Source organism: Trichosurus vulpecula, chromosome 8, assembly GCF_011100635.1.
Source record: "Trichosurus vulpecula isolate mTriVul1 chromosome 8, mTriVul1.pri, whole genome shotgun sequence".
Taxonomy (NCBI): domain Eukaryota; kingdom Metazoa; phylum Chordata; class Mammalia; order Diprotodontia; family Phalangeridae; genus Trichosurus; species Trichosurus vulpecula.
In genome coordinates, this window is record NC_050580.1 from 72540215 (window position 1) to 72565822 (window position 25608).

A 25608-nucleotide genomic window follows, 5' to 3' on the forward strand; every position below is an offset into this window, starting at 1 on the left:
AGGGATCTATCTGCTAGAGGAGATGGGATGGAATAGGATAAGAAGAAAAGCATGAATGTGAAAAAAAAAACTTTTTATCAAATTTCTCTGAAATGAATTTGGTACCCAAGGTACATAAATAATTAACAGAGGGGTGTGTGTGTGTGTGTGTGTATCACCAATAAATAAATGGTCAAAATATATGAACAAATAGTTCTCAAAAGAAGAATTAAAAGCTATTAACAACCATGCTAAAGAGTGCTCCAAATCACTAATAACAGATGCAAATCAAAAAAGTCCTGAGGTTGAAACATCATATCCCATAAATTGGTAAACCTGACAAAGGATGGGAATAGTCAACATTCGAAGGTAAAATTAAGCGTACTAATGCATTGTTTTTGGAGCTGTGAATCAGTAAAACCTCTTTGGAAAGGAAGTAGGTGTTATTCAAATAAAACTGACTTAAAATGTTTATACACTTTGACCCAGAGCCATTACTAGGCTTGCATCTCAAGAAGGCCATTGATAAGAAGAAAGTCTTCATATGTACCAAAGTACTTGTAGTAGTACTTTTTGTGATAGCAAAGAATTGGAAACAAGGTAGATGCTCATTGATTGAGAAAAATGATTTAACAACTTCTGAAACACGAATATAATAGAATATAATTGTTCTGTAAGAAATGATGTTCTGTATAGAGAAGCTTGGAAAGATCTACACAGACTGACAGAGAATGAAGTAAGCAGAGCCAAGAAAACAGTATACATAGGAACTACAGCAATGTAAACAGAACCACCAGAAAACAGTAAAAAGTGAATGTTGCAAAATTATAAACAAGCTTGGCTCCAAAGAATCATCAGAAGACATTCCCATTTTACCCCTTCCTTTGCAGAGGTGGGAGGTCCACAGGTGTAATCAGACTTCTTAAAATATATTGATTTTGCTGATTTTTTTCTTCTTTTTCTTTTATCTCTTTAAAAATTTTATTTGGTACATGAGAAGGTTCTCAGGGAGGGATGCAGAGGGGAGATATAGAAATTTTGGTAAGAAAAAAATTGTATCAACAAAAATTTATTTTAAAAATTATTTTACAAGCATTTATTGCTTCTTTCTACTGTCTCTCCAGTAGAACAGCCAACACACTCTCAACATACACATGGACCAGCAAAAATAAGTTCCTAAATTGTCCACGTCCAAATATGCATGTTTCATTCTGTATTCATGTTCATCTCTTCTGTGGAAGGATGTAGGTAGTGTGATTCTTGCATTGATCAGAATTCTTAAGTCTTTGAAAGTTTTTCTTTGTTATGTTGTCCCTTGTTTTAAATTGGTTTCCTTGTTCTTACTTTACTATGTCAGATCATGGAGGTTTTCCCAGTTTCCTCTGAAATTGTGCATTTTATTATTTCTTATAGTCATCATTATATCTTATAGTCATCAGTTATAGTCCATTAAATTCATATAACACAATTTGTTCAGCCATTCTCCGGTCACTTCATGCACCCTTAATTTCCAGGTTGGGTCTACTATAAAAAACACAGCTGCTAAAAATATTTTTGTACATACAGGAGGACCCCTTCATCTTTCCTTTATTTCATTGGAGTATACTCCCAGTAATGATACAGGTAGGCCAAAGGGCATGCATCCTTTAGTAATTCTTTGGTCAGTGCCAAATTGCTTTCCGGAATGTCTGGACTTACTTTCTCTCTTGAAATTTCTTTCTTAATTTGCATATAATTAATATTTACTTTTCTATGTACTGGCTATATTGTAACAAAAATGTACATTTTTTGAAGATCAGAGGCAATTTCATTTTTCCTTGTATCTAAGGTACCTAGCACACACTTTTGCAAACAGTAGGCACTTAATTTTTTCAGTCAATTAAACTAGTGTTAGTTGCTCTAGATAAACTATAAAATCACTGCATTTCTTTTGTCTTGAAGAACTCATGAGGTCTACAAAGCTAGAAAGGCCTTTAATACAAACCCAGTGATAGTCTATGTCGTTCACTTGAAGAGCAGCTTCACTAACTGTAGAGAGACTTATCATTAGGTTAGCTGCCAGGTGATGAATTGTTTTGGTTCTGTTCAGTATAGAGAATCCTCTCTCAAGTCACCAAAAAAATCACAGATACTTAGACTTTAGAATATGATTTTTTAATGTTTAGCTTAAAGCACGTTTATATTTTTTGAAGTTGAGTTTAAATGTTAAATCTAGGGGAATGCATCAATAAGTTCCAGTCTAAAGAAGTTACTTACTTTGCTAAATATGTTTAACGAAGCAGAAAAATCATTGATCTACCAAATACTTAAGTGGTTGAGGGGCAAGGGGAAACAGTGCTTAGTATATATAATCTTTCGCTTTTTTCCCCTTTGTCTTGTTAAAATTTTCATTGAAAATCTCTTTACATTTTTATATAACTTTTTACTATAATTGGTTAGATGCTTCTTTGTCAATTTCAAGATTACGCAGTTAACAGGTTAGTTGCTTCTTTGTCAATGTCACAATTTATTGTTTTTGCAGCTTCTGAGTGAATTTTGGATGAAGCCATCAAATTAATTATTTGCCATCATGAGCAGAAGCAAGCGTGACAGCAATTTCTATAGTGTTGAGATTGGAGATTCTACATTTACTGTACTGAAACGGTATCAGAATTTAAAACCTATAGGCTCAGGGGCCCAGGGAATAGTGTGGTAAGTTTTGCTTTTAAAAATACCTTAAGATCAATAGCACCACATCTGTATTTCCTCATGTCTTGGTAAATTTTAGATTTCCTCAGAAGAACATCCAAAGCTGGAAGTGGTGAGTTGCTGCTTTCCAGGACGTAATCTGTGCTCTTATTTTTATATTATGAGTGAGAAAGAATTAACAAGAGGTCATTGAAATTACCACTTTTTTCCAAAACAGTGTTTTTTCTCCAAGGAACCCTAAGTGATTTCTGGCTTCAGCAATTCCGTCTTTAAACATGAAAGGGTATTACAACCTTAGACCCCTTGGTTTGTTACACTTGACCATGTCTGTTGCCAAAAAGAACAATTAGCAAATTCATGAGTTCTGCTTGTACTTATAGTAGCTAATCACTTTAAATAAGAAATTCTACCTAATCATCAATTTAGCACCATGAATTCAAGCTCAGCTGTATATATTAATGCCCATTCCAAGCCAAACAAAATATCAGAATTCTTTGACTAGTCTATTAGTTATGCAGATGTGAAGTGACAGGCACTGAGTGACAAGTAGAGCTAGTGAATGATTTTTTTGGGGAGGGGGAGCCGGGTGTAGACTATTAGTAGAGTTCAGGAGAAGTGAGAGCCCAAATTAGAATTGTTGCAGGGGAAGTGTAGAAGATAGGCAAGATGTGAGCTACTGTGGATTTGGAACCAATATGACATGGTAGTGGATTGGATATGTGGTGTGAGGGAGAAGAAGGTAACAAATATTATTTCAGAGTTATGTGCTTGAGTGACTTTGCAGGATAGTGCCATTATTGATATAGAAAAGTTTGGGAAGGAGTATATTTGGGAGGGAAAGTTATTTTTATTCTTAAATCTGTTCACTTTGATGTGACAGGACAGCCAGGTAAAAATATACCTTTGACAGTTGGAATATAGGTCTGAACTCTGAGGAGAGTTTGGTTGGAGTTTGGGGGAGCTGTCTGCATAGAGGTGATGTTTTAATAGATTATTAAGGGAAAATATTGGAGGAAAATGAGTGTTCAGGACAGAAACTTAAGGAATACTTATGTTTAAAGAGTGAGAAGATGAGAAGACTTTAAGAGACCAAAGGAGTAGTCGCAGAGAAGCAAGAAGAAAACCATGAAATTAGTGTCATGGAAGCCAAAGGATGCTAGAGTATCAAGAAATAGATAGTCCATAGCATTAAATACCTGTACAGCAGGATAAATGAGGATAAGGGCATTTAAAAGGATATTGGATGTGATGATAATGACATTATTAGTGACCTTTGAGAGAGCTATTAAAATAGTCAGGACAGAAGCCAGATTACAAGTAGTTGAGAAAGTAGGTGGTAAAGATACTCATTCTAGAAATTTGGCACTGGAGAAGAGAGAAAGAAGATAATAGAAGAAATAGCCAAGTGAACTTTTCCTTTTTATTCATTTAAAAGCCAGTGCAGATACTGAAAATGCATAAGAAAGAAGGCATGATGAAGTATAAAGACCTGGAAGAAACTGTAGGGAATGGGATTGGGTACAAGTTGACAGGTTATCTTTGGCAAGAAGCTGTGGCCCTTCATCCTCCTTTCCTGGAGAAATGAAGGAAAGAGGATAGGTAAAGCCATTGAGAAGAGTAAAGGAGGGTCATTCACGTAACAGAGCCCTAAACTCATTACACACATGTAAAAGAATAAAGAAGTTCATTATGTTGACAAACATGCTTTGTTATGGTAGTATGCAAAGGTATATGATGCTTAAAGATCTGTTTTAGTCAGTAAATGAAAAATAATCATTCTAAATGTATTTTCAGTTTCATAGTGGCTTTTTCTATCTAATCGACTTTTAGTTGACAACCAGTTTTTAATATTAGACTGCCTTTACTCAGTCTGTGCTTGTGGTACCAGAATTAATTTATTAAAATAATATTGGTTAGCTGAAGCAAAACTTATTTTGAAAGATAAACCTGCTATAATAAAATAGCATTCCAGCCCACATCCAAAAAGAAATTAATTTTAGTTCATTTTTATCAGCCTTACATTGAGATCAAGTTCAAGCTAGAAGAAGTAAACCCTCACTGCTTTTACAGAGTATTAGACATACTCAGAGAGACTGAGGAATTTACTGGGGCCTTATAAGTAGAAGCAGACCCCCATCTACCACAAGGGCTTCCAATACCCAGGCCAAGGCTCTTTGCCTGCTCTAATTCATAACCAAGCATCACTTAAATAGTACATTTTACTTTAATCTCAAAATAAACAAATTTTGGAAATTGGGGAAAGGGAAGGGAAATAGCCATTTGTATTATTACTGTGTTCCAGGTACTTTGCTAAGAGCTTTGTAAATATTTCATTTGATCCTCAAAACAACCCTGTGAGGTAGATGCCACTGTTATCTCCATTTGAGAGTTGAGGAAACTGAGGCAAATAGAGGATAGGTGACTTGCCTGGGGTCGCAATCTCCTAAGTCTCAGGCCCAGCACTCTGTCTACTGTACCACCTAGCTGCCAATATGGAAAATAGGTGCCTAGCTCACATTTCTGTGGATCCTTAAAGTTTTTAAAGTGCTTTCTTTATAGCCAATTGGTAGGCAAGGTTCTGTTGTGACTGTTATCCTCTGAAACTGGAGCCTAAAGTGGTCAAGCCGTTTTACCCAAGGTCACAGAGAGAGTAAAAGACAAAGTGATAACCCAAACCTAGGTCTTTTGCCTCCAAGTTCATGCCCATGCCTTACTGTCTCTCAGCTTATAATAAAGAAAAAAAATATGTACTCCAAAAATGGGCGTGTAGAACTTAATAATGAAAGAGCTCAGATTTTGGCATTAGAAAATTAACTTCCAAATTTTACTGTTGAGTAAAATAATGATATAGACAGTATATGCTGTAGGACTTCATAGGAAGCATAGACCTTAATAACTTTGTCTGAGATACTTTAGACAAGTCACTTAATCTGTTTATGCTTAAATTTTAACATTTCCAAAACTGAAAGACTTTTTGTGGGGTGCACTTAAATAATACTAGTACTTCTTTGTACTTTGTAATTTAAGAAAAATTCTTCTGTTTAAATGGTAGGCAAAGTTTTAGTTAAAAGTAACTGGTAGAAGATGTTTAGCTTAATGCTCAGGTATTTTCCAGGAGTCTTATAAACTGTAAGATTGGAGTGTTTTGTTTTGTTTGGGTGGGGGGAGGGTGGGGGGGTGGCGGTAGTATTGACAAGCAGAAGAGGAACACATCTATATAACATGTACCAGGAAAGTTATAAGCTTGTGGTTACTTCGTTAGCCAAAAAAGATTAATACATATTCATGTCTGTGAACTTGTCAGTTTTCTTTTCCTAAAATTTGTTTGTTTTATTTTTAATTGCAGTGCAGCTTATGATGCCATTCTTGAAAGAAATGTTGCAATCAAGAAGCTAAGCCGACCATTTCAGAATCAGACTCATGCCAAGCGTGCTTATAGAGAACTTGTTCTTATGAAATGTGTTAATCACAAAAATGTAAGTGAAAGGTTTAGGTTTTAAATATAGGTCAAATCATAACGAAGTTCATGACAATATGTGATGTTTCTGCTTTTAAACCTATAATTTAGTGTTAACTCTCAGTTAAGTTTTGTAAAGTAACTTTTGAGAATTAATTTATATAGCTAGCTTTCCAATAAAATTCATTTTAAATAAATATTTATTGAGTATCTACCATGAAAAGTCACCACTTCTCCCATAACTTTTCTGGGTTCCCTACTATCTGGACCCCTCCAGTTAAGTCAATTGAAGTCAGTAAGCATTTTTTTTAAATACCTGCAGTGTTCTAGGCACTGTACTAAGTGCTGAAGATAACGAAGAAAGGTAACAAACAAATAAAAAGTAGTCCCTGCTCGCTAGTTTCTGAAAGCCCATGGTGTTTTATTCCCTTCCCTGCTCCTCAGTAAAAACATACCAAATTCTTGGCATTATATGAAAAATACTTATAGGGCAGGGTAGGTTTGATGTACTATCCTGATCTCACAGTAAGTATATCAGTTTGGTTAAAGCAGTGGGTTCATGTAAGGGAATAACAGGGAAGGTAAGTCTACAGGAGTCTGATTGTGAAAGCCTTGAATAAACTCAGGATCTCATCTTATAGAGAGTGAGAAGTCATTGAATGATTTTGAAGAATCTAACAACATGATGAAAGCAGTGTTTTAGGATAATTAATCTGGTTTTGGTTGCAAAATAAGTTGAACCAAAGAGAGATAGGTTTGATTTTTAAAGTTAGGCAATAGTTGGAGCTGGTAACTCAGAACTTAGATTTGAATCCAGGTCTTCTGACTATAAATCCTGCTGAAAAATAGCATTGGAATCAGGTTTTTATACCTGATTTTTTTTTTTTTTGGTTCAATTCAGCAAACATTTCCTGAGCACTCTTACTATGTGCCAAAGCCCTGTACTGGATACTGAAAGAAATTCAAAGACAAAAAGCAAAGCCCTGTCCCCAAGGAGCTCAAAAGTTCTAGGAAGAGAAGATATGCAAACACTTTAAAAATAATAATATAAATGAGAAGAGTTTACCTGGGCTTACTGGCTCAGAGAACAAGTGTTAGGGCACATTTAGCCTAAAGTTGTTCTGGTTGCAACTTCTTCTTATTTCTTCTGTTTGTCCTGTCACTTAATAGTTGTGCAAGTTTCTTATCTCTCTGCCTTTCTTTGTAATATATAATACTGACAAGTAATAATTACAACCAAATATCTGAGTTTGCTTTTTTCTTTTTAATGGGTTTTTTTTGGGGGGGGGGGGCAGGGCAATTGGGGTTAAGTGACTTGCCCAAGGTCACACAGCTAGTACATGTGTCAAGTGTTTGAGGTCAAATTTGAACTCAGGCTCTCCCGACTGCAGGGCCGGCTCTACTCACTGCGCCACCTAGCTGCCCCAGAGTTTGCTTCTTTATAGATTAAGTTAGTAATTCAAAAAATTAAATTCAGTCAGCAAAAATATGCCTTTTTATTTTGTGTTTATTATTTTCCTGATAGTTTTCAATTGGGCATCTTTTAGGAGGTGACCAGTGAATTCTTTCTATTTCTGTTTTGCCCTCTGGTTCTGCAGGGCAGTTTTCTTTTAAGATTTCTTGAAATTTGATGTCTGGATTCTTATTTTGGCCATGGCATTCAGGTAGTCCAAAAATTCTTAATTTATCTCTTATTGATCTGTTTTCCAAATTAGTTATTTTTGCTATGAGATATATTACATTTTCTTTTATTTTTCATGGAGTCATTGTCTAATTTTCAGGTAATTCTCGCACATACACATAAAAATTTGTACCTCTTATTCCAAGCTGTTAAATTCTCTTTCTAAATCATTCATAGCTCTCATTTCTTTTCCCATTTTTTCCTATAGCACTCTCACTTTTTTAAAAATCAATTTAAGCTCTTCCTTTATTCCTTCCAGGAATTCTAGTTGAACTTGTGCCCAAGCTGTGTTTTATGGGTTTTTTTTTTTTCAAACATAATTTACTTGTAGATATTTTGGAATCATTTTCTTCTGGATTTCTATCTTGACTGCCCTGTCATTATAATGACTCTCGGTGGTGGGATTCTTTTTTGTTAGCCCATTCTTCCAGCCTACTTCCTGACTTCCAACTTTGTTAAGACTTGGCTCTATAAACTTCTGGGGAAACTATCTGGGTTGAACTTTGTTCTCTTGGGTCTTTCTGCTACTTTCTTAGGGGTATAAAGTGTGGTGTTATTTTGTAATCTCAGGAATTGTTCAGGCTTTCAGGATTCTCAGTGTTCTGATCCAGGTCAAAGTATGATCTTTCCCATTCTGGTTTGATCTCTTCAAGTTTTCTTTCCTCAGTTTGAGGCTGCATAAAACTCCTGTTGGATTTCCTGATTTGGAAGTTACAGTAGACTGATGATCAGTCACTATCAGCCCACTAGAAAGCTTCTCAGGTTCAGTGTGACAGCACAGTAGACTTTTCTTCGGTCTGAGATTTCTGCCCTGGTTTTTCTCCTGAAGGTTTTAAGCAGGACTGAAAGCTAGAACTGAGAACCCACTCTGCTCCTGGGGTCTGAACCACATAGCTGCTGCTGTCTTCTGAACTTGCTTCTAAGTCAGGACAATTGCAGCTTCTCCTTACCCTTAAAAGCTATCCTGAGGTATAGGTCCCCTTTTTAGTCCACCCTGAATCTAGGACCGGGAACCATATAGTGAATCCTTCACAAGACTGGGGTCCCCACATAGAGTCTGGGACCTCTTCTCGCACTGGTACATGGCCTTGGTCATTTTTATGCACTGAAATGCTCTTATGAGTTATGTTTCTCATTGTGATTTTTCTCTTGGAATCCTGACCAGGCTCCATCTGGTGCATTTTCTAGATCTTAATGGAAGAATTGTGTTGCAGGAACCTGGCAATACTTCTTTCCTTTTACTTAGCCATCTTAGCTCAGCCCCATATAGCCTTAATATTTCTTAAGTGCTTAGATAAAATAAGATAAACTATGTAAAGCACTTTGCAAACCTTAGAGCATTATGTAAATACTGATTATTACCTCAAAATCAAATCTTTGTGCTTCACAATCTTTCCCCTCCCCTGCCTTCCCTTTTCTTCCTTTGTACTCAGCTACCATCTCTCACCTGGACTCTAGCAGTAACCTCCTCTTCGGTCTTCCTGCTTCAAATGGCCCCCTCACTCCAAACCATCCTCCACACAGCTGCCAGAGTGAGAAATTTTCCAAAGTTAAGGCTAACCCTGACCCATCTCTCTGCCCCAATAAACTCTAGTGGCTCCCTATCCCTTCTAGTATAAAATGTAAATTCCTGTTTGGAATTAAAGTTCTTTACAGCCTGACTCCTTCCTGCCTTTCAAGTCATTATTCCTCCTCATATACTCTGTAGTCCAGCCATAATGGATTACTTTCTCTTCTTCATAGTTGTGCTTCATTACTAGTGCCATCCCTCACAAAGTTACACTTTATTTTGTATACAGTCTCATAGCTGTACAGTTTGTCTCCCCTGTGAGCATGATGGTAGGTTCTCTTCCACCTTTGTCTTATTATCCCTGGCACTTAGCACAGTCCCTGGCTTCATTGCTAATTGCTTGATTAACTGTAGGGTGATGGGAATAATGAAAGCATTGGTTCGAGACAAACGTGAAGAACAAGTTAGAAGCACAAGAGAGGAAGAACTGGGGTAATGCAGTGCTCCAGCTAGTAAAATCAAAGAGGGGAAGAAACAGGTAGACACAAATACTGAGGGAGACAGGTACATAGAGGCAGTCCAAACAAGACTCCAGATTCCAAATAAAATGTTGCTTGGTAAGGGTACGTATATGTGAACCTTTGCCCTATTGAATGTTTAAATAGACTAGCTTTGTTTACAGCTCTTAGTTTGAGGAACAGGGAGCAGCCCCTGTCCTTAGCAGTAATTGGCCATTTCTACAACTTGTGGTTTCATAAAGTTAATTTTAAGAGACCTCATACTTTTAGTCATTGCTAAAAAGAAATGTGTGTGCACTTCTCTTTAATCAACATTCTTTAGAACTTAGAATTTACTTAAATGTGATATTGTCATCTAGACCCTGAAGATTTTTCTAAAAATATGCCAGAAAATACCGTATCTACTTTCTTGACAGAGGGCTGAAAAGTATCCCTTAGTAAATCATCAGTTTTTTTTTTCTAATTGGCATTTCATTAATTTTCTTTCTAAATTAATGCTTTATTGTTGCCTTTTGTTTTTACATCAAAGTTATTTCAAGATATACCATCCTGTCTATCCATTCAGTGAGCCTTCCCCATAATAAAACAAAGTCGTTATTAAAACCAGCTGACACCGTGGCCATGTCTGACAATGTTTGCAGTATTTTGTTACCACCCCCCCCCCTCCCCCCCCCCCCCCCCCCCCCCCGGCAAAAAAAAGATGCTGTCTCTTTTTTCATCTCTTCCCTGGGGCCAAGTGTAATCAAATCATCAGAGTTCTTTGCCTGTTGTTTTCCTGGTCCTGCTTACTTCACTCAGTATCCATTCCTCAGAGTCTTCCTATGTTTCTCTAAATTCTTTAAGCTTGTTGCTCTTGAAGTCACCTAGTCATAAAGGTACTACTGTGCATTCATTCATTTGAAACCCTCTTTGATCCAAGCCTTGCAGCAGGCTCAAGGATATGACGGATGCTGGCTGGTTGTTATCCCAGGTGTTAGTACCTCGAGTGTCATGTTCATTACCCTTTGGTCTTGAACATTTTGTGAAGATGAATGAACAACATCCCCTTTTCTTCAGCCTTTCCCACTGTTGTTCTCATGGTGTTCTCTCTGCTAAGACACAAGCTACTGTTGCCTGATTGGTTTCTAAATATCTCTTTTTCTTGCCTTTCCAAGCAGTAGTCATGAAGCAAAGGAACATTTTCCAGCCTCCACTTGGAGGTAGAAACTCTCATCTGTCTTGCCTTGAGCTTCTTTTGCTTTTGCTCTATTGAAATTTTTGTGTAAGAGTTCTGTTCTACTAACCTTGAAGATCACTGTGGAGGGTCAGTTAAGAATAGGTCCAGAAGTCCTTTTATTCTTTTGCACTTTTGCACGTAGAGCTCAGTAGTGTATATTTGCTTTATCTTCCAGTTGAAGTTGAAGACGGTGATAACATGCATAGGGAATTGGATCACTTGTCTGAGTTCCATTGTATTTAAAATTGAAAGTGGCCTAATCATCTAGTCTAACCCACTCATATTACATTTGAGAAAACAAAATCAAAGATGATTATGATTTTTCTAGTTACGTGGTACCAGAGCTAGGATTCAAACTCATTCTCTGCCTCTTTTTCCAGTAACACTTCAATGAATACTTAAGTATTCACATTCATAATTGATTAAATAGACCTTTGGTAGACCTCATAGTCATCATAAGATTGTGGGTAGAGTATTGACCTCATTTCAGGAAGACCAGACTTCAAGTGCTCCCTTGAACATGGACATGTAGCAGCTCTCTTACCCAAGGGAAGCACTGAACCTTTCAGTCCAGGAGGCACCTCTCTAAGACTGACTTGGAGAGAACTACCATCCTTTGTTGGCAGAAGGCATTTCCTCATCAGTTTGGATTCTGAGATACGTTGTTGTTTGTCCTTCGTTTTTGAAGAGAACAGTGACATCGCAGGACTGTCAGGCTGGCCAAGGGGTATAAGGCTCCAGATTAAAGCACAAGTTCCCTCCATGCCCAGGATTCTTTTGGTCTCCATATGGAGACATGGGTTCGAATTCCACTCCTGACAGGTCTCTGAGATGCTTGGTAGGTAGGTGGTACGATGAATAGAGCTCTGGACCTGAAATCAGAAAGACCTGAATTCAAATGCAGACTCAGACACTTATTAGCTTTGCTGCCCTGGGCAAGTCACTTTATCTTTGTCTGCTTCATCTTCTTCTATAAAATGGAGATAATAATAGCTCCTAATTCCCGGGGTTGTTATAAGATTAGACAGATGTTTATAAAGAGCTTTGCAAACCTTAAAGTACTGTCAGTGCTAGCTGCTGCTGCTGCTACACCTACGCCTACTGGTTCTAATACTAATACAAATCCTTTTCGAGAAATAATCACTAAGCCTTACTATTGGGGCTCAGGTTTACATTTTTAAGTAGAATTTTAAATAGGATTTTCTTTTTTGGTCCATAAGCTTTTTTTAAAAAGTAATGTAAAATATTGCTTTTAATGAAACAAGTTCTCTACCTGCAACAATGGGGGAGGAGGGGTTCTCTTGAGTGAATGAGAAATTTCATTTCTGTTGTCTTAAATCACCAGAAGATGAAGTGACCGTATATGAAATCAGTAAAAGTAAACAAATGAACATTTACCAGGTGATTGTGTAATGGACCCTTAGTTCTTTTTAACCCATGAATTTACCATTCAGAATTATTCAGCTTCACAAAATGTTTTATAACTTTTTCCAAATTCCCTACTTCTGCCACAGATAATTGGCCTCTTGAATGTGTTCACACCACAGAAGTCCCTAGAAGAATTTCAGGATGTGTAAGTGTGATTATCACCCAACTTTGCTTTATTATACTATTTATCTAGTACACTTTTTGATTACCATTTTTTCCCTCCTCTGAAGTTACATAGTCATGGAGCTCATGGATGCAAATCTTTGCCAAGTGATTCAAATGGAGCTAGACCATGAACGAATGTCCTACCTTCTCTATCAGATGCTGTGTGGAATCAAGCACCTTCATTCTGCTGGAATTATACATCGAGTAAGTAGAAATATTCACTTGTGTTACTACTATCTCTGTCTTTACAGCTTCTAAAGAACTAGAAGAAAATACATTGATTTATTCTGTGAAGCAAAGTGATAGAACTTAAAAATCGATGCTATCAGCTAGTATTAAACCAGAAGAATATAGAAGCTGATTTGTAGTAGTGCCTTATTTTCCATGTACACATAATTTAAATACTTGATGATTTTATCCTTCCATGGTAGGTCATTTGAATGCCAGCTCATTACATTTGGGAAAATATTTTTTTCTAATTTAGACAAACCTTTTAAAATAGGTTTTATTCAGTGAGATTGTAAGTTTTTTAGGCCAGATGTCTAGTTTTGAGTCACTTTGTATCAGATAACCAAAATTATATGATAGCTGAACCATCTCCTCAACTTTGTTTTGTTTTGTGTGTTTGTTAATAACTTGTCTGAGGCAAAAATGTATCTGACAAGCTGGGTCTGGCACTTTGTTGGCATCTCTGCTGATGTTCCTTCGTATCCCACATTTACAGATGCTTTAATGTTGTGCTTTTACATTTTCCTGAACTATAGCAAGAGAAATACACAGTCCTTTGTAGTCTCAACAGGAGACCAGAATCCGTTTTTGGCCTCATTACCTTCTTGTGTGACCTTGGGCAAAATAGAACTGTTGTTCCTTCCCATTGTATAGACTAGAACAATAAAGTATCACTGGAAAAATACATTACATATCATTAAAACCCATAGTGAACTATCAAATTTAAGGAAGTGTCACTAAGGTAAATGTTCATTTTTCATAAATATTACTTGCTCATAATCTTTATGTACCCTTTTTATTGCTTTTGAATGAACTACTGTTTTACAAATGAAATTGGCAAATTCTGTTTCTGAACTATAGTACTTTGAGCATATGCAGAAGTTAAGTTCATTGATTGCTAACTTTAATAAGGATAAAATCTAGTTTTGAAATGTGAGAAACTGAAACCATGATAAAAATATATCTGATGTGGCCTCTAGATCTCCCAGTGCTTCTAACTTGGTTTCTTCATTTCGCTGACTGACTTAGACTGGGCTCTGGCCTTCTCATAGCAAAATGCTCACAACTAACTGCACATTTATGTTTTTTGTCATCAGTCTCTCTCAGCCCGATCATTCCCAAAAAAGTTGTGATTTTTATAACCCTTCCTTTCCTTAGGTTTGCAAGCCCAGCTGCCAAGTTATTTATTTCCTTGCATTACTCTGCCTGCAATTAGAATACAGTGCAAGCAAGTGAGCAGTTATCTGAAGCCTTTCAAATAGAAATTATTGAGCACCTACTTTGTATGAGGCACGGTTTTAAAGGCAAAGTGGAGAAGATTGACAGCCCCTAGTCAGCTTCTACCCTCATAAATTCCCTGACCTTCAAGAACTTAACTTGGTTGGGAATACAAAGCATAAATACATGAGAAGGTAATTAACAACGCAGTAGTTAAGTAATAATAGCACAAGAAAATAATATAGATAATATCACATGATTTATTGCCAGATGATAATTATAGCTGGTTTTGTTTTTGTTTTGAGTGCTGTGAGAGAAAAGGAAGAAATCTCCATGAGCTGGAGTGATGTAGGAAGGTTTTGTGAAAGAGGAGTCTAAGCTTTTTGCGACTGTACCTTACAGACATGTCAGTTGAGAGGATCATTTTTGTAAATGACCTCTGCCTTACCTTCATAATATTTCCTCTAGGCCCCTAATTTTAACTGTGCTTCCTTAGATAGTATTTTCCTCTTCCCCGCCTAGAGAAATCATAGGCATATAGTTCATCTCCCTGTCAGTTTTTGATTCCTCTGTGAATTCCCTTCCCCCTTCCAAAGAAAGTTTCTTCTATTTCACTAATTTACTCCAAAGGAGATTATAATATGTAAAATATTGCATAATTCATTTAAATATAGTGGTTAAATTTACTAATTAACTACTTTCAGCTGTAACATACTTTCATGTATAAGCATACATCCTTTGAAAAAACTTGAAGCCATGCAGATTAAAGGTATGCCAGAGCATAATAATTAATTAAAAAGACATTAGAAACCTAGTTATATTCTGTTTGATAATAAAAGTTCCTATATGTTAAGCTGTATGAATTATGATATTCCATGACTTGAATACTTTAAGAAGAGCTCTGATTTCATAGGTATGGGTAATCCTTCCACCAGTACAGAGCACAACCCTTTCACATGAATGATTTTATGAATTGCTTCAGTCAAAGTAATTGTTGCCTACCTGCCAAACTTCTAATGAGGACCACCTCCAAACTTAAGCAGACTAGTCTTAGCAAAGGGCAGTCATTACTGGGCCTGTACTTGAGCCTAGGAGGCAACAAGGTGTAGAGGAAAGAACACTGGCTCCAGAGTAAGAGGATCTCTGATCAAATCCCACCTCTGGCAGACTTACTTGGTTCTCATTAAAATGAGGGGGGCTGTACTAGGTAACCCGTTGAGGACCTACAATCCTGTAATACTATGAATTGTCAAAACTTGTGATTTGTTGCTATGGCCTTTCATACTTTTTAAGTGGCTAAGTGATTTTGCCGATTTGATATTGGAAGTAATAAAGAGCCATTGGAATTTATTAAGGTGACATAGACTGATGCTTTAGGAAAATCATTTTGGCAGCTGAGTGGAGAATGACTGGAGAATGGATAGCGTCTTGAGGTAGGGAGATCAATTAAAAATGTATTGCAGTGATCCAGGCATGAGGTGACGAGACTCAGAGCTAGAATGGTGGCCAAAGGGAAAGTAGATAAGAGATGTTATGAAGTCAGAAATGCCAAGATCTGCCTCTGACACTAGGTCTTTATCCACAAAGCCATACTACCTCGCAATCAAATATAAGTAAATTTGGGGGTTGCCTATGGCATTGTAAGTTTTCAGCTTATCCTAAGCGATAACAGTAGTAAATTGTATCTTGAAATATATGTTACGCATCTTTTGCACAAAGGTGCTTTGACCTCTTGATGTTCTGTGGTTTACATTTTGTGTGTTACAGTATTCTGTAGCAGAGACCAGATAATAATAAAAACAGCTAACATATCGTGTTTTAAGGTTTTTTTAAATTTAGCTTTACATACATTATTTCATTTGCTGTAACAACCCTATGCTGTGCTAGGTGCTATTATGACTCAAGTTTTGTATATGAGGACTCAGAAGCGAGGCAGAGAGATGTTAAGTGACTTGCCCAGGGTCACACAGCTATTAAGTTTCTGAGGCAGGATTCCACCTCAGGTCTTCTGACTCCAAGTTCAGCACTTTGCCCACCATACCACTTAGCTGTCATATAAATTTCTGCTATAGAAAATGCTTTACCTGAAGTTTGCATTTATGCATCTCTGTTTTTAAAATAAGAGTAATTTGTGGCCATGTGTATACCCATAAATAATGAGAATGCATTCAGCATAGCTTAAGAAATCAGTATCCATATGTAGCATTTTGACAGGCGTAGGATGATATCATATAATGTCAAAACAAATTAATTTCACTTAAGAGACCTATTTATTTCCCAAGGTTGACTTCTGACGTGTTTATAATATTGTTTTCTATTTTTGTGTGTATAAAACCTTTTGTGATTGGTCTTGCTGGAAGAATTTTAGTTACTATTCTTTGAGGGAACCTCATATTTTATGGTTCTGTTTTTTTTTATTAAAAAAGACCATCTTTCCCTGACAAATACATATGCTGGCTTTGTGATTTTCACCACAATTAAACAAAAATTGGGGGAAGGATGGGACAAAAAATATTGGATTGTTGTTACTGAACAAAGAAATAAGATAGCTCCTGGAAGTGCGTAGGACTGGCATATTACAGTGCTATAGGTATATGTGTGTATGTGTATATACACAGACATATACATTTATGTGTATGTGTGTGTGTGTGTATGTATATATATGCAGTACTTAATTATGTAACATCACAGCTTGCTTCAGCAGTCTCTGGTTCATATTGGTGTCAAAAGCATAGAATTTTAAAGGTAGAAGGGACCATATCTCAGAGAAGGAGACCTCCGAAACTGTCTTGTCCATCCATATCTGAACTAAAATCCTTTTTACAGTATCCCAGAGAAGTGGTTATCCAGCCATTGTTTGAACCATTCCTCCAGTAAAGGAAACTGCACTATCTCCAAAGGCAACACATTTTACTTTAATATAATTGTAATTGTTAGCAAGTTCTTCTTTAAATGGTGAAGTTGCATGCTTCACCACACAAACAACCACATTTTAAAGATAATAGAATTGGCTTACCCAAGTTCATATGGCTAGTTAGTGTCAAAGCTCAGACTAGGCCTTAGGTTTTCCAAATTTACTACATCACTGTATTTAGAAGACAATTTTTAGCATACGTTCTCTCACTTTTTTAAAAGAGCCTTTTCAAAAGTTCATTAAAGAAAATACACAGTGTTTTAAATCACTTAGGTTGGGGAGGGTGGTGTTATGCTACTTCACCTCGCCAAAAAAAAAAAAACCCAAACCCATAAATTATTTCCTCTTCAGATTCCTTCATCATTAAATGGTCATAGTTTATATCTTATTTCAGTCCATTGTGTCAGTATTTATACTTTTTTTAAGAAAGGCTACTTTTGAGTTGTTAGACTAAATTTCATGATACTTTCCAGTGCCCTGGTACTAAAGGTTCATTGTCATAAGCAATAGTAGGGGCTAATTAAGTTGTTTGATTTCATTAAATTTATCATGCTTTCATTTTTTTCTGTATGTAAATTCCAATGACATATGTGGATATTGACCCTTTTTTTCTTACCTGTACAAAATATACTGTTTTTGTTTATTTGCAGGTAAGACATTATTCAGTTGTTCAAATTATATCATATCAATCATTACCCAACTTGTAATATTTATTATTGAGCATATACTCAGTCTTACCTCACAGATAAAATAATAGGTTTATGATAGTGTTTTCAGTTTGGCCTGAAATAGTGAAGTTTATACTCGAGTTACTCATTAAGCTCAAAGGTTCCTTTATACTTTCAAAATATAAATCCTTTTCTCAATTATTAGGTTACCTGTAAACCTAGCATCATAGAGCTTCACTGTTACCTGATTAGATGCGTCTGTTAAGTCTGTCCTTCACTGCATATTAGAATGAATTAAAAACTATACCTATGTATGTGTGCATAATGCACATACACACCTACTTTGTGACATATAGAAACATTAAAGTTAATAACTAGGACACTGCCCTTATATAAAATTTATTTTTATTTTAATCTTCACTGACAGTTTTTAACTAAAATCCAATATATGTAAATCCATAGAAGTAATAGAATAGATCCATCAGATCTTTTTTCCCCTTTTTTGCTTCTTGGTTCCACGGATCTTCATCTGATACCTGACAGCTCTTGGAGCAGCACCACTTCAGTAATGAAATGAGAACCTTGAGGGCTAATGGGTTGTAAATTAACCACAAAAATCATTTTTGTCTCGCTGCCTTTTATAATAGACACTGAACGGTAAAGCAGTTTAGGAGAGTTTCTTGCAGAAAGTTTGTGAGACATTAACTACTGAGTTTGTTACATTTGGTTCAGAGATGATTTTACAAGGGTCAAATTATTTTTTTTTCCCTTGTAAATGGAGGCTGGAGGTTTCCTAATGGCTGAGACTTTTTAGGCCAGCTTAAAATTTTTCCCATCAATAGATTTCAAGGCTTTAAGTGAGAAACCAGTGATGTAAAGATCTGCCTCTTCACTGTTAAAATGTTAGGCAGTTTTGAGATGTGTACCTGCTCATCTGAAAGGAAGAGTAACATTGGATGATTAGATTGACACAGTGTGACCCACTCACTATTTTCAGTGAAGAGATTTTGTTGAAAAACTTAATATAGACACACCCTGAAGACTTGAGTAGTAGGAATAATGCATATGTGGTGATTAAAAATGGAATCCATGTATAGCATCCTCATGATAATAGTCATAGGTGGGTAAATTTTTTTTAAATTGACTGTCTTTGTCTTAAAACATAATGGTACTTGTATGTGCTTTTAATTCCTCTTAATGACCTCTCCAAATCCCATATATTAGAACTAACCTTTCTGCCTAACTCTAATTTATAATGTATTTAAAACACTTCTAATTTCTTCAATATTCTAGGTGTTAAACAGGTTTTATCAAATGAAAATTCCATGAAGAAATCATATTTTGGGAACTTGACACTTGCATTAAATTTATGAGGAAATACATTTGTAGTGAGATAAATGAACAAAAACATGGATTGACTACCTTTAAATTTTTTTCTCAAGTGGTGGTGGTATCTTAAATGTGAACTGCAAAATGTTTATACATGTCATAGCAGTCATTTATGATGTTTCTTTTTAAGGACTTAAAGCCCAGTAATATAGTAGTAAAATCAGACTGCACTTTGAAGATTCTTGACTTTGGACTGGCCAGAACTGCAGGAACTAGTTTTATGATGACACCTTATGTAGTGACTCGTTACTACAGAGCACCCGAGGTCATCCTAGGGATGGGCTACAAAGAAAACGGTCAGCAAACATAGTATTTCTTTGAAATGTAGTTATAATTTATTTTCCCTTTTGAACATCATATTTCTAATGTAAATGTTTTAACCTGTGTAATCTCTTTAGTGTTCAAAACTAATTGTGTGCAGTTGTGCAGATTTTATGAAACTTAACTAGTAATTTTTTCATCACTGTTTGAAAATCTGGGGATCCTGTTCATGTAAACATGAACACACACAAACAGTACTACCAAAGCAATTTTCTTCACCTTTAGTATATGTTGTTAACCATAGCATAGAAATAAGCATTTCAAAAATTAACCTTAGCAAAGCATACATTATTGATCATTTAGTAGTAATGAAGGTAACCCTATTTTCAAAGTCTTGACGTAAGATTAACTAGTAAGATTTTAAAGGATAAAATGCATTTTTCAATTTTCCCAGCCTACTGAACTCTCTAGGTTCACCAACCTCTGAGCATTGTTTGGGTTATTCTCTGATAATAAAAAATGTAAAACTCTTAAAAAAATTTTTTTTCTCTCTGTGAATACACAAAAAAACAAAACAACCTTAACTCCTGGTCCTCGTAGCCATGATAATAGCAATAATAGTAATTTTTTTTTTCTCTAAGGTATAACCCTAGTGAACTTCAGAATCCATTAAAGTGTAAGAGTTGGTGAATTTGGTGGGAGAGGGAATGTATTCTGAGAAACTGACAGTGAGTTAGATATTTGGCTGAGTACCCTTCACTTGTCTCTAACGTGTTTTGAATGGGGGTGGGGATTAAATTAAAATCTTATTTTTAAACCATCTCCATTTTATACCTTTAAAAACTGCTGAGACACCATAACTTCAAAATGAATGTAATATAAAATGCATCTGTGGGTTTACAAGCTGCTCCAGCATTTCACCATCTTATTTCACAAAGCATCTATTGTGGCCCATGGCTGCGTTTTTCTGAAAGCTTTTTATTCTTAAGAATGATGAACCATTAAAGCATACAAAGAAGAACTATATGTCGAGAACGTTTAACAAAAGTCTGTGATAGTTTATGTAAAACTACGAAGTAATTAATAAAATAGGCTACATACATAGTGTCAGAAGTCTTTAAAAGTCACTTAATTGCACTCTAGTGATTGGTTTATGAACCATTCCTTTAAGTCTCTTTTCTAAATTATTCAGCTTAACAAAATAGATTTTATTTTTTAATAAGTGATCATAAGAAATTACCAACATTTCATTAATCCCTAGATCCTCCATCAGCATAGATGAAGTTAATATTTCTGCCTATGATCTCCTTTCTAAAAGATCATGGGCTTTCAAACTCTAAACAGAGTGTATGCAAACGTTTCTAGGGTTTTCCAGTTCATTTTGCTTGTTCTTCTCCCTTTTCCCCTCATTTCCTGGTCCAACCTTCCAAGCCCCTTTTTTATTTACTATCCAGGTTCAAGAGTATGTCTGTGTGTGTTGTGTGTTTTACTGAAAACAGGTGGAAACCCCCAAATTTCATGTTTCTTTAATGTGTGGATTAGTTTTATTAAGCTTCAGTGGGATTCTCATTTAAAATTGGATAGGGTCAGTGATTGTTAAAACAATTTAAATCCAGATGTCAAATCCTTCGGCTAGAAGGGCCAAAATCAGCTAATCCACGTTCCTCATTTTACATAAGAGGAAACTGAGCACCCACCGGAGAACTGAAGTGACCTCCCCATGGAGACATTGTTGGTTAGTTAGCGGCAGAGCCGGACTCAAAGCTGAATGACCCGGCTCCCAGTCTAGTGCTGCTTCCTCTTCACTTTGTTGCTGCCTCTCTTAAAGAGAAACTCACTAACAGTTGTGTGTTACGTGACATTGTTTTAGGCATCTGTACTACTACTGCCATCCAAAATTGATTTCTTTAACCAAAGAATAACTTACATGTATAAATATAGATTTGGTTTTTGAAAGAAAAAAATTCTTTGAGCTCTTTTAAAGATAATTGTATATTTGGTCCTTAGCTATTATTCTTTCCTAAAACTAGTCATTTTTATAAATTAATTAGTAAAATTTCTTATATAATGTGGTCAAGAAAACTCTTAACATATACTGTGTTTAGTCCTGTTATGATAGAGTACTTATGAACTATCAGTGAAATAAAGCCATTGTAAAAGTCTTTAAAGAATTTTAGATGAATGCTGTCTTATACGTATATTTTAAGGCAGAATTTTTTTGATGTTACGAAATTTGTTTTGATGTTCATTAGCACCATTAGATCTTTAGTTCTTTTCAGTAAGAGATTATTGCTTTATTGAAGAAATAGTTTGAGCTAATTTTAGTCTACTTATGGGAACATAACTAATTTTAATGTTAATGGATATTTTAATATGCTAAATTATTTCTGCTCATGCTTTTTTTGTTCATTTGACTTAAAGAGAGTGCAATGCACAGTCGAATTTCAAAATGAGAGAAGGATTTCTTTAATTTGACTGTATCTTTTTATAGCATTACATGTTATAGTTCATTGGCTTCTGTTTCATTATTCCAAAATTCCAAAAATTGATCACTGTATGCTCTAATTGTATTCCCTTTTACTGTATTATCGCTGTGCAGAGCTCTCACTTTAAATTTAAAAACTTAATTAAAAGGCTGTACACATTTTCCTTTGTGAATCAAACAAAATTCTTTGGAAAATACTTTTATTTAGAATCTTTCCATTAATTAAAACTGAAATCATTTCCTTTTTTTCTGTGATAAGTTTCAGCAGTTTTATATAATGCAATCATGTTATGCTTCTTTAATTTTAAATGACCTTTTGCTTTGCTTTTCCTTCTTTTGTGCTACAAACATAGTGGATTTATGGTCTGTGGGGTGCATTATGGGAGAAATGGTTTGCCACAAAATCCTCTTTCCAGGAAGGGACTGTATCCTTGTGCGGCTGCAGCAGTTTGATTGGTGATTCACTCTTTAATGCTCTGTCATGAAAGTGCTTATGGTCCAATTTTCTTTAAATAGACATGAAACTTTGTTGTTGTTGTATATTTCAAAAAATTGTTCTGAAGAGAAGTTGAATCATTTTTTTAGGCTGCACCTAGCAGTAGGACATAGTCTCTGCTGGGAGTCAGAGCACCATTCATTGTCACTCATTTTCATTTTACACTGCTTTTTATAATTTGAATATATCATATTATGTGTATGATTTTATTTTAGTGTGTTGTTTTTTGTTTTGTTTTTTTACTTTAGCCAATACCTTTCTGTTAATGTCATTGCATTTTGTTTTCAGTTGACATTTGGTCAGTTGGGTGCATCATGGGAGAAATGATCAAAGGTGGTGTTTTGTTCCCAGGTACAGATCGTATCCTTACTTTTTGCCTACATTATAGTTTTTGAAAGGTCAAAATGAACTTCAGCTTGGTCAGTTTAACGTAATCTTGTCACTTATGCAGTTAATGAGGTAATGCTAAATTACTGTTTCAGAATACCACCAGCTGATATAGACTACATATAGACCTTTCTTATATTTGTAGTTTTATATCATTAAAAAATGCTAAAGTGCAAATAATTATCTATTTATAGTTTATCATGGGCTTTGGATTTGTTTATTTAACCAAAACCAATAAGCATGGCTTTCATTCATAATTTCTAATATTCCTATCACTTGAATAGATTTAGAAGTGTTTAGGAAATAGATTTAATGTCATGAATTTTAAAACTGTCCATTGCCTCTGGTCATACATTGTTGTTTTTTTCTTTTGTTTTATGTTTTGTGTCTGTGTGCTGTTTTTGTTGTTGTCCCTTATTGAATTTAACTCATTGATCCTTTCATCTCAAGTATTTGAGGAGTGCTGCTTTTTGGGGATGTTGATTAGATTAGAATTCATTAAGAGCACATTTTGTCCATCTGTCTGCTTTTTACCTGTTATATTAACAGTAATCAGCTGTGTATTTCTCTGTCAAATTGAATTGCTTAAAGCTGTTTAGAGGAAGGTATAGTAGAATTAGGTGTATTAATCATGGCCCCATTGGACATCTATGAGCCTTAGCTGGAAGTGTCTTTCTGCCCCCCCACCCCCACTCCAATTATTCATAAGGAGGTAAGGGATGTTCCCAACTGCTGTATAGCGTAGTGTCCAGAGCTGCTTTTGTCATTTGGAGAGTCTCAGCAGAATACTTTGCAGAACCCATTTCATTGGTAGTATTGATGAGTGAAAAGGAAGGAGATAGGTGTATTTAACATCCTCTAGCATTATTACATCCTCTGTGTCTGGCTGACTGAGTTGTCTCTCACACAAGACCAGATAGTATTAGTATATGAAGTCCATTTCAAATTGCCACCAGCTGATCATTTAAATGTTAGTTGATAGAACAGCCAGATAATGATACTGTTAGGAAAAAGGAACAGTTGTCTCTCCCTACATTTCTATGTGTCCTAGAATGTTTTTTTTTTCAGAGACTCTTTGCAAAATTTCTGAATATAATCCTGAATAGAAACTAGTTTTATTAGGTTATGGGGTGGGGGGTTGGCCTTACTAGGGACCTTCTGTGTTAGATCTCCTAAAAGTAGTTCCTAAGTTCCACAGGTGATAGAAACAGTAAATCTCCTTTCTGGAAGGATTTCAGCATTTTATAATCACTGAAATTGTATATGTATATGTGTGCGTGTGTATATGTATGTGTATATATATATATATCATCTTTTTCATATATACATATATATATACACACATATATATCATTCTGCAAAGTACTTGGTCAATGGGAGCTATTATTGTTAGAAGATAATGTTATTATATATAAATGTAAAGAAAAATCCTTTTACAGTAACTGATTCCATAGCATTTCTGATCCAATAAATGCAGTTGCTGGATTTAGAAGAAGAGATTTATTACTCACTAGCATTTATGGTCAGTCCTCTAAGAAGAAAGGAAATTGATCATTCTCCTATGGTTTTTTTGCACTTAGACCCCATACCTGCTAGCCTTTCATAAATTGTTATTATCACTCTTCTTTGATTTAGCCATAGTAAGAAAGTTTTCCTCTATTTTTATAGTAAAATCAATGTAAAAACCTCAACTGGTATTCAGTTAATTTATTGGTTTTTCTTCCCTTGTTATCACTACCCTAAAAAGTATAGCAGTAAAGCTTTCTTTATCTTCACATCCTTTCTTGTGAATTTTAGGGAGTGTCATTGTTATCATTTTGATATGTTATAGCCAATGTATATCGATCGAGTATTTTTCTTAGCTGCTTGATCTTAGATATTGATCAGTGGAATAAAGTTATTGAACAACTTGGAACACCATGCCCAGAGTTCATGAAGAAATTACAACCAACAGTAAGGACTTATGTGGAGAACAGACCTAAATATGCTGGATATAGCTTTGAGAAGCTCTTCCCAGATGTACTTTTCCCAGCTGACTCAGAGCACAACAAACTTAAAGGTATCATTTTTTAAGTATTTAAAAATTCAGAATGACCTCCAGAATTGCTCTCAATTAAATCTTAGTACATTAATGCATGTGTTTTTTATAATAAATGTAGAAGTTCTTGGTCCTAGTAAATGTTTTCTAGACATGGAAATAATGCAAGAAAATGCATATAGCACTAATGCAAGCTGTTACTTTTACAGCTAGTCAGGCAAGGGATTTGTTGTCAAAAATGCTGGTTATCGATGCATCTAAAAGAATCTCTGTGGATGAAGCTCTCCAGCACCCATACATCAATGTCTGGTATGATCCTTCAGAAGCAGAAGCGGTGAGTCTGTTTCTTCATGTTTAGGATACAGAGATGAGATAGACATAAAATACACTCTCCTCCTATGAGTTAATAGTCATTTTGTTTTTGTCTTTTGGGGAACAAAAGGTAGTTGAATGGCATATTCATTAGGGATTAACAGATATACCTTCGTGTAAATATTTTGTATCTAATTAGTATATGATGTAAGTTGTTTGTTTCAGAAGGGGGGATTTCTAAAGTTTTTTTGGCTTGTTTGTTTAATAATATGAGTAAGCTATTAGAAGAGAGATATAAGGATACTATCACTTGTTGAACTAATGTTATTTTTAAACTCCTTTTACTGTTCCACCCTCACCCCCAAAGAGGGGATTTGTGGAGCACCTCCAGTCTCCTGAGACCCCTAGCTCTGAACCATGGTCCTGATAAAATACAGTAAATTGCAGTTGGTTTAAGTAAAGCTAGACATCCTAGAATTCTAGTGGTAGTAGAAGGGAAGGTAAATTTTTGACTTTCCTCAGAGAGATAGGGAATCCTCAGTCTGTGTACCATGAGAAAGGTACCAATAA

At 35.5% G+C, this 25608-nt stretch overlaps 1 protein-coding gene across 6 annotated transcripts in view; it reads left to right on the plus strand.

Annotated features, from left to right (window-relative positions):
• MAPK8 (mitogen-activated protein kinase 8) overlaps positions 1-25608 on the plus strand; it is a 128410-nt gene that overhangs the window by 92798 nt on the left and 10004 nt on the right. For 3 of the 6 annotated variants that reach the window (XM_036734729.1, XM_036734733.1, XM_036734731.1), the window contains 8 exons: positions 2501-2670; positions 6014-6143; positions 12564-12622; positions 12708-12846; positions 19190-19355; positions 22590-22661; positions 24565-24747; positions 24936-25060. In XM_036734729.1, coding sequence (XP_036590624.1) covers positions 2549-2670; positions 6014-6143; positions 12564-12622; positions 12708-12846; positions 19190-19355; positions 22590-22661; positions 24565-24747; positions 24936-25060 — 996 coding nt within the window. In that variant the 5' untranslated portion in view covers positions 2501-2548. Of the gene's footprint in view, positions 1-1582; positions 1603-2500; positions 2671-6013; positions 6144-12563; positions 12623-12707; positions 12847-19189; positions 19356-22158; positions 22231-22589; positions 22662-24564; positions 24748-24935; positions 25061-25608 lie in introns of those variants that run through there. The other 3 variants (XM_036734735.1, XM_036734730.1, XM_036734732.1) reach the window with 2 other exon arrangements.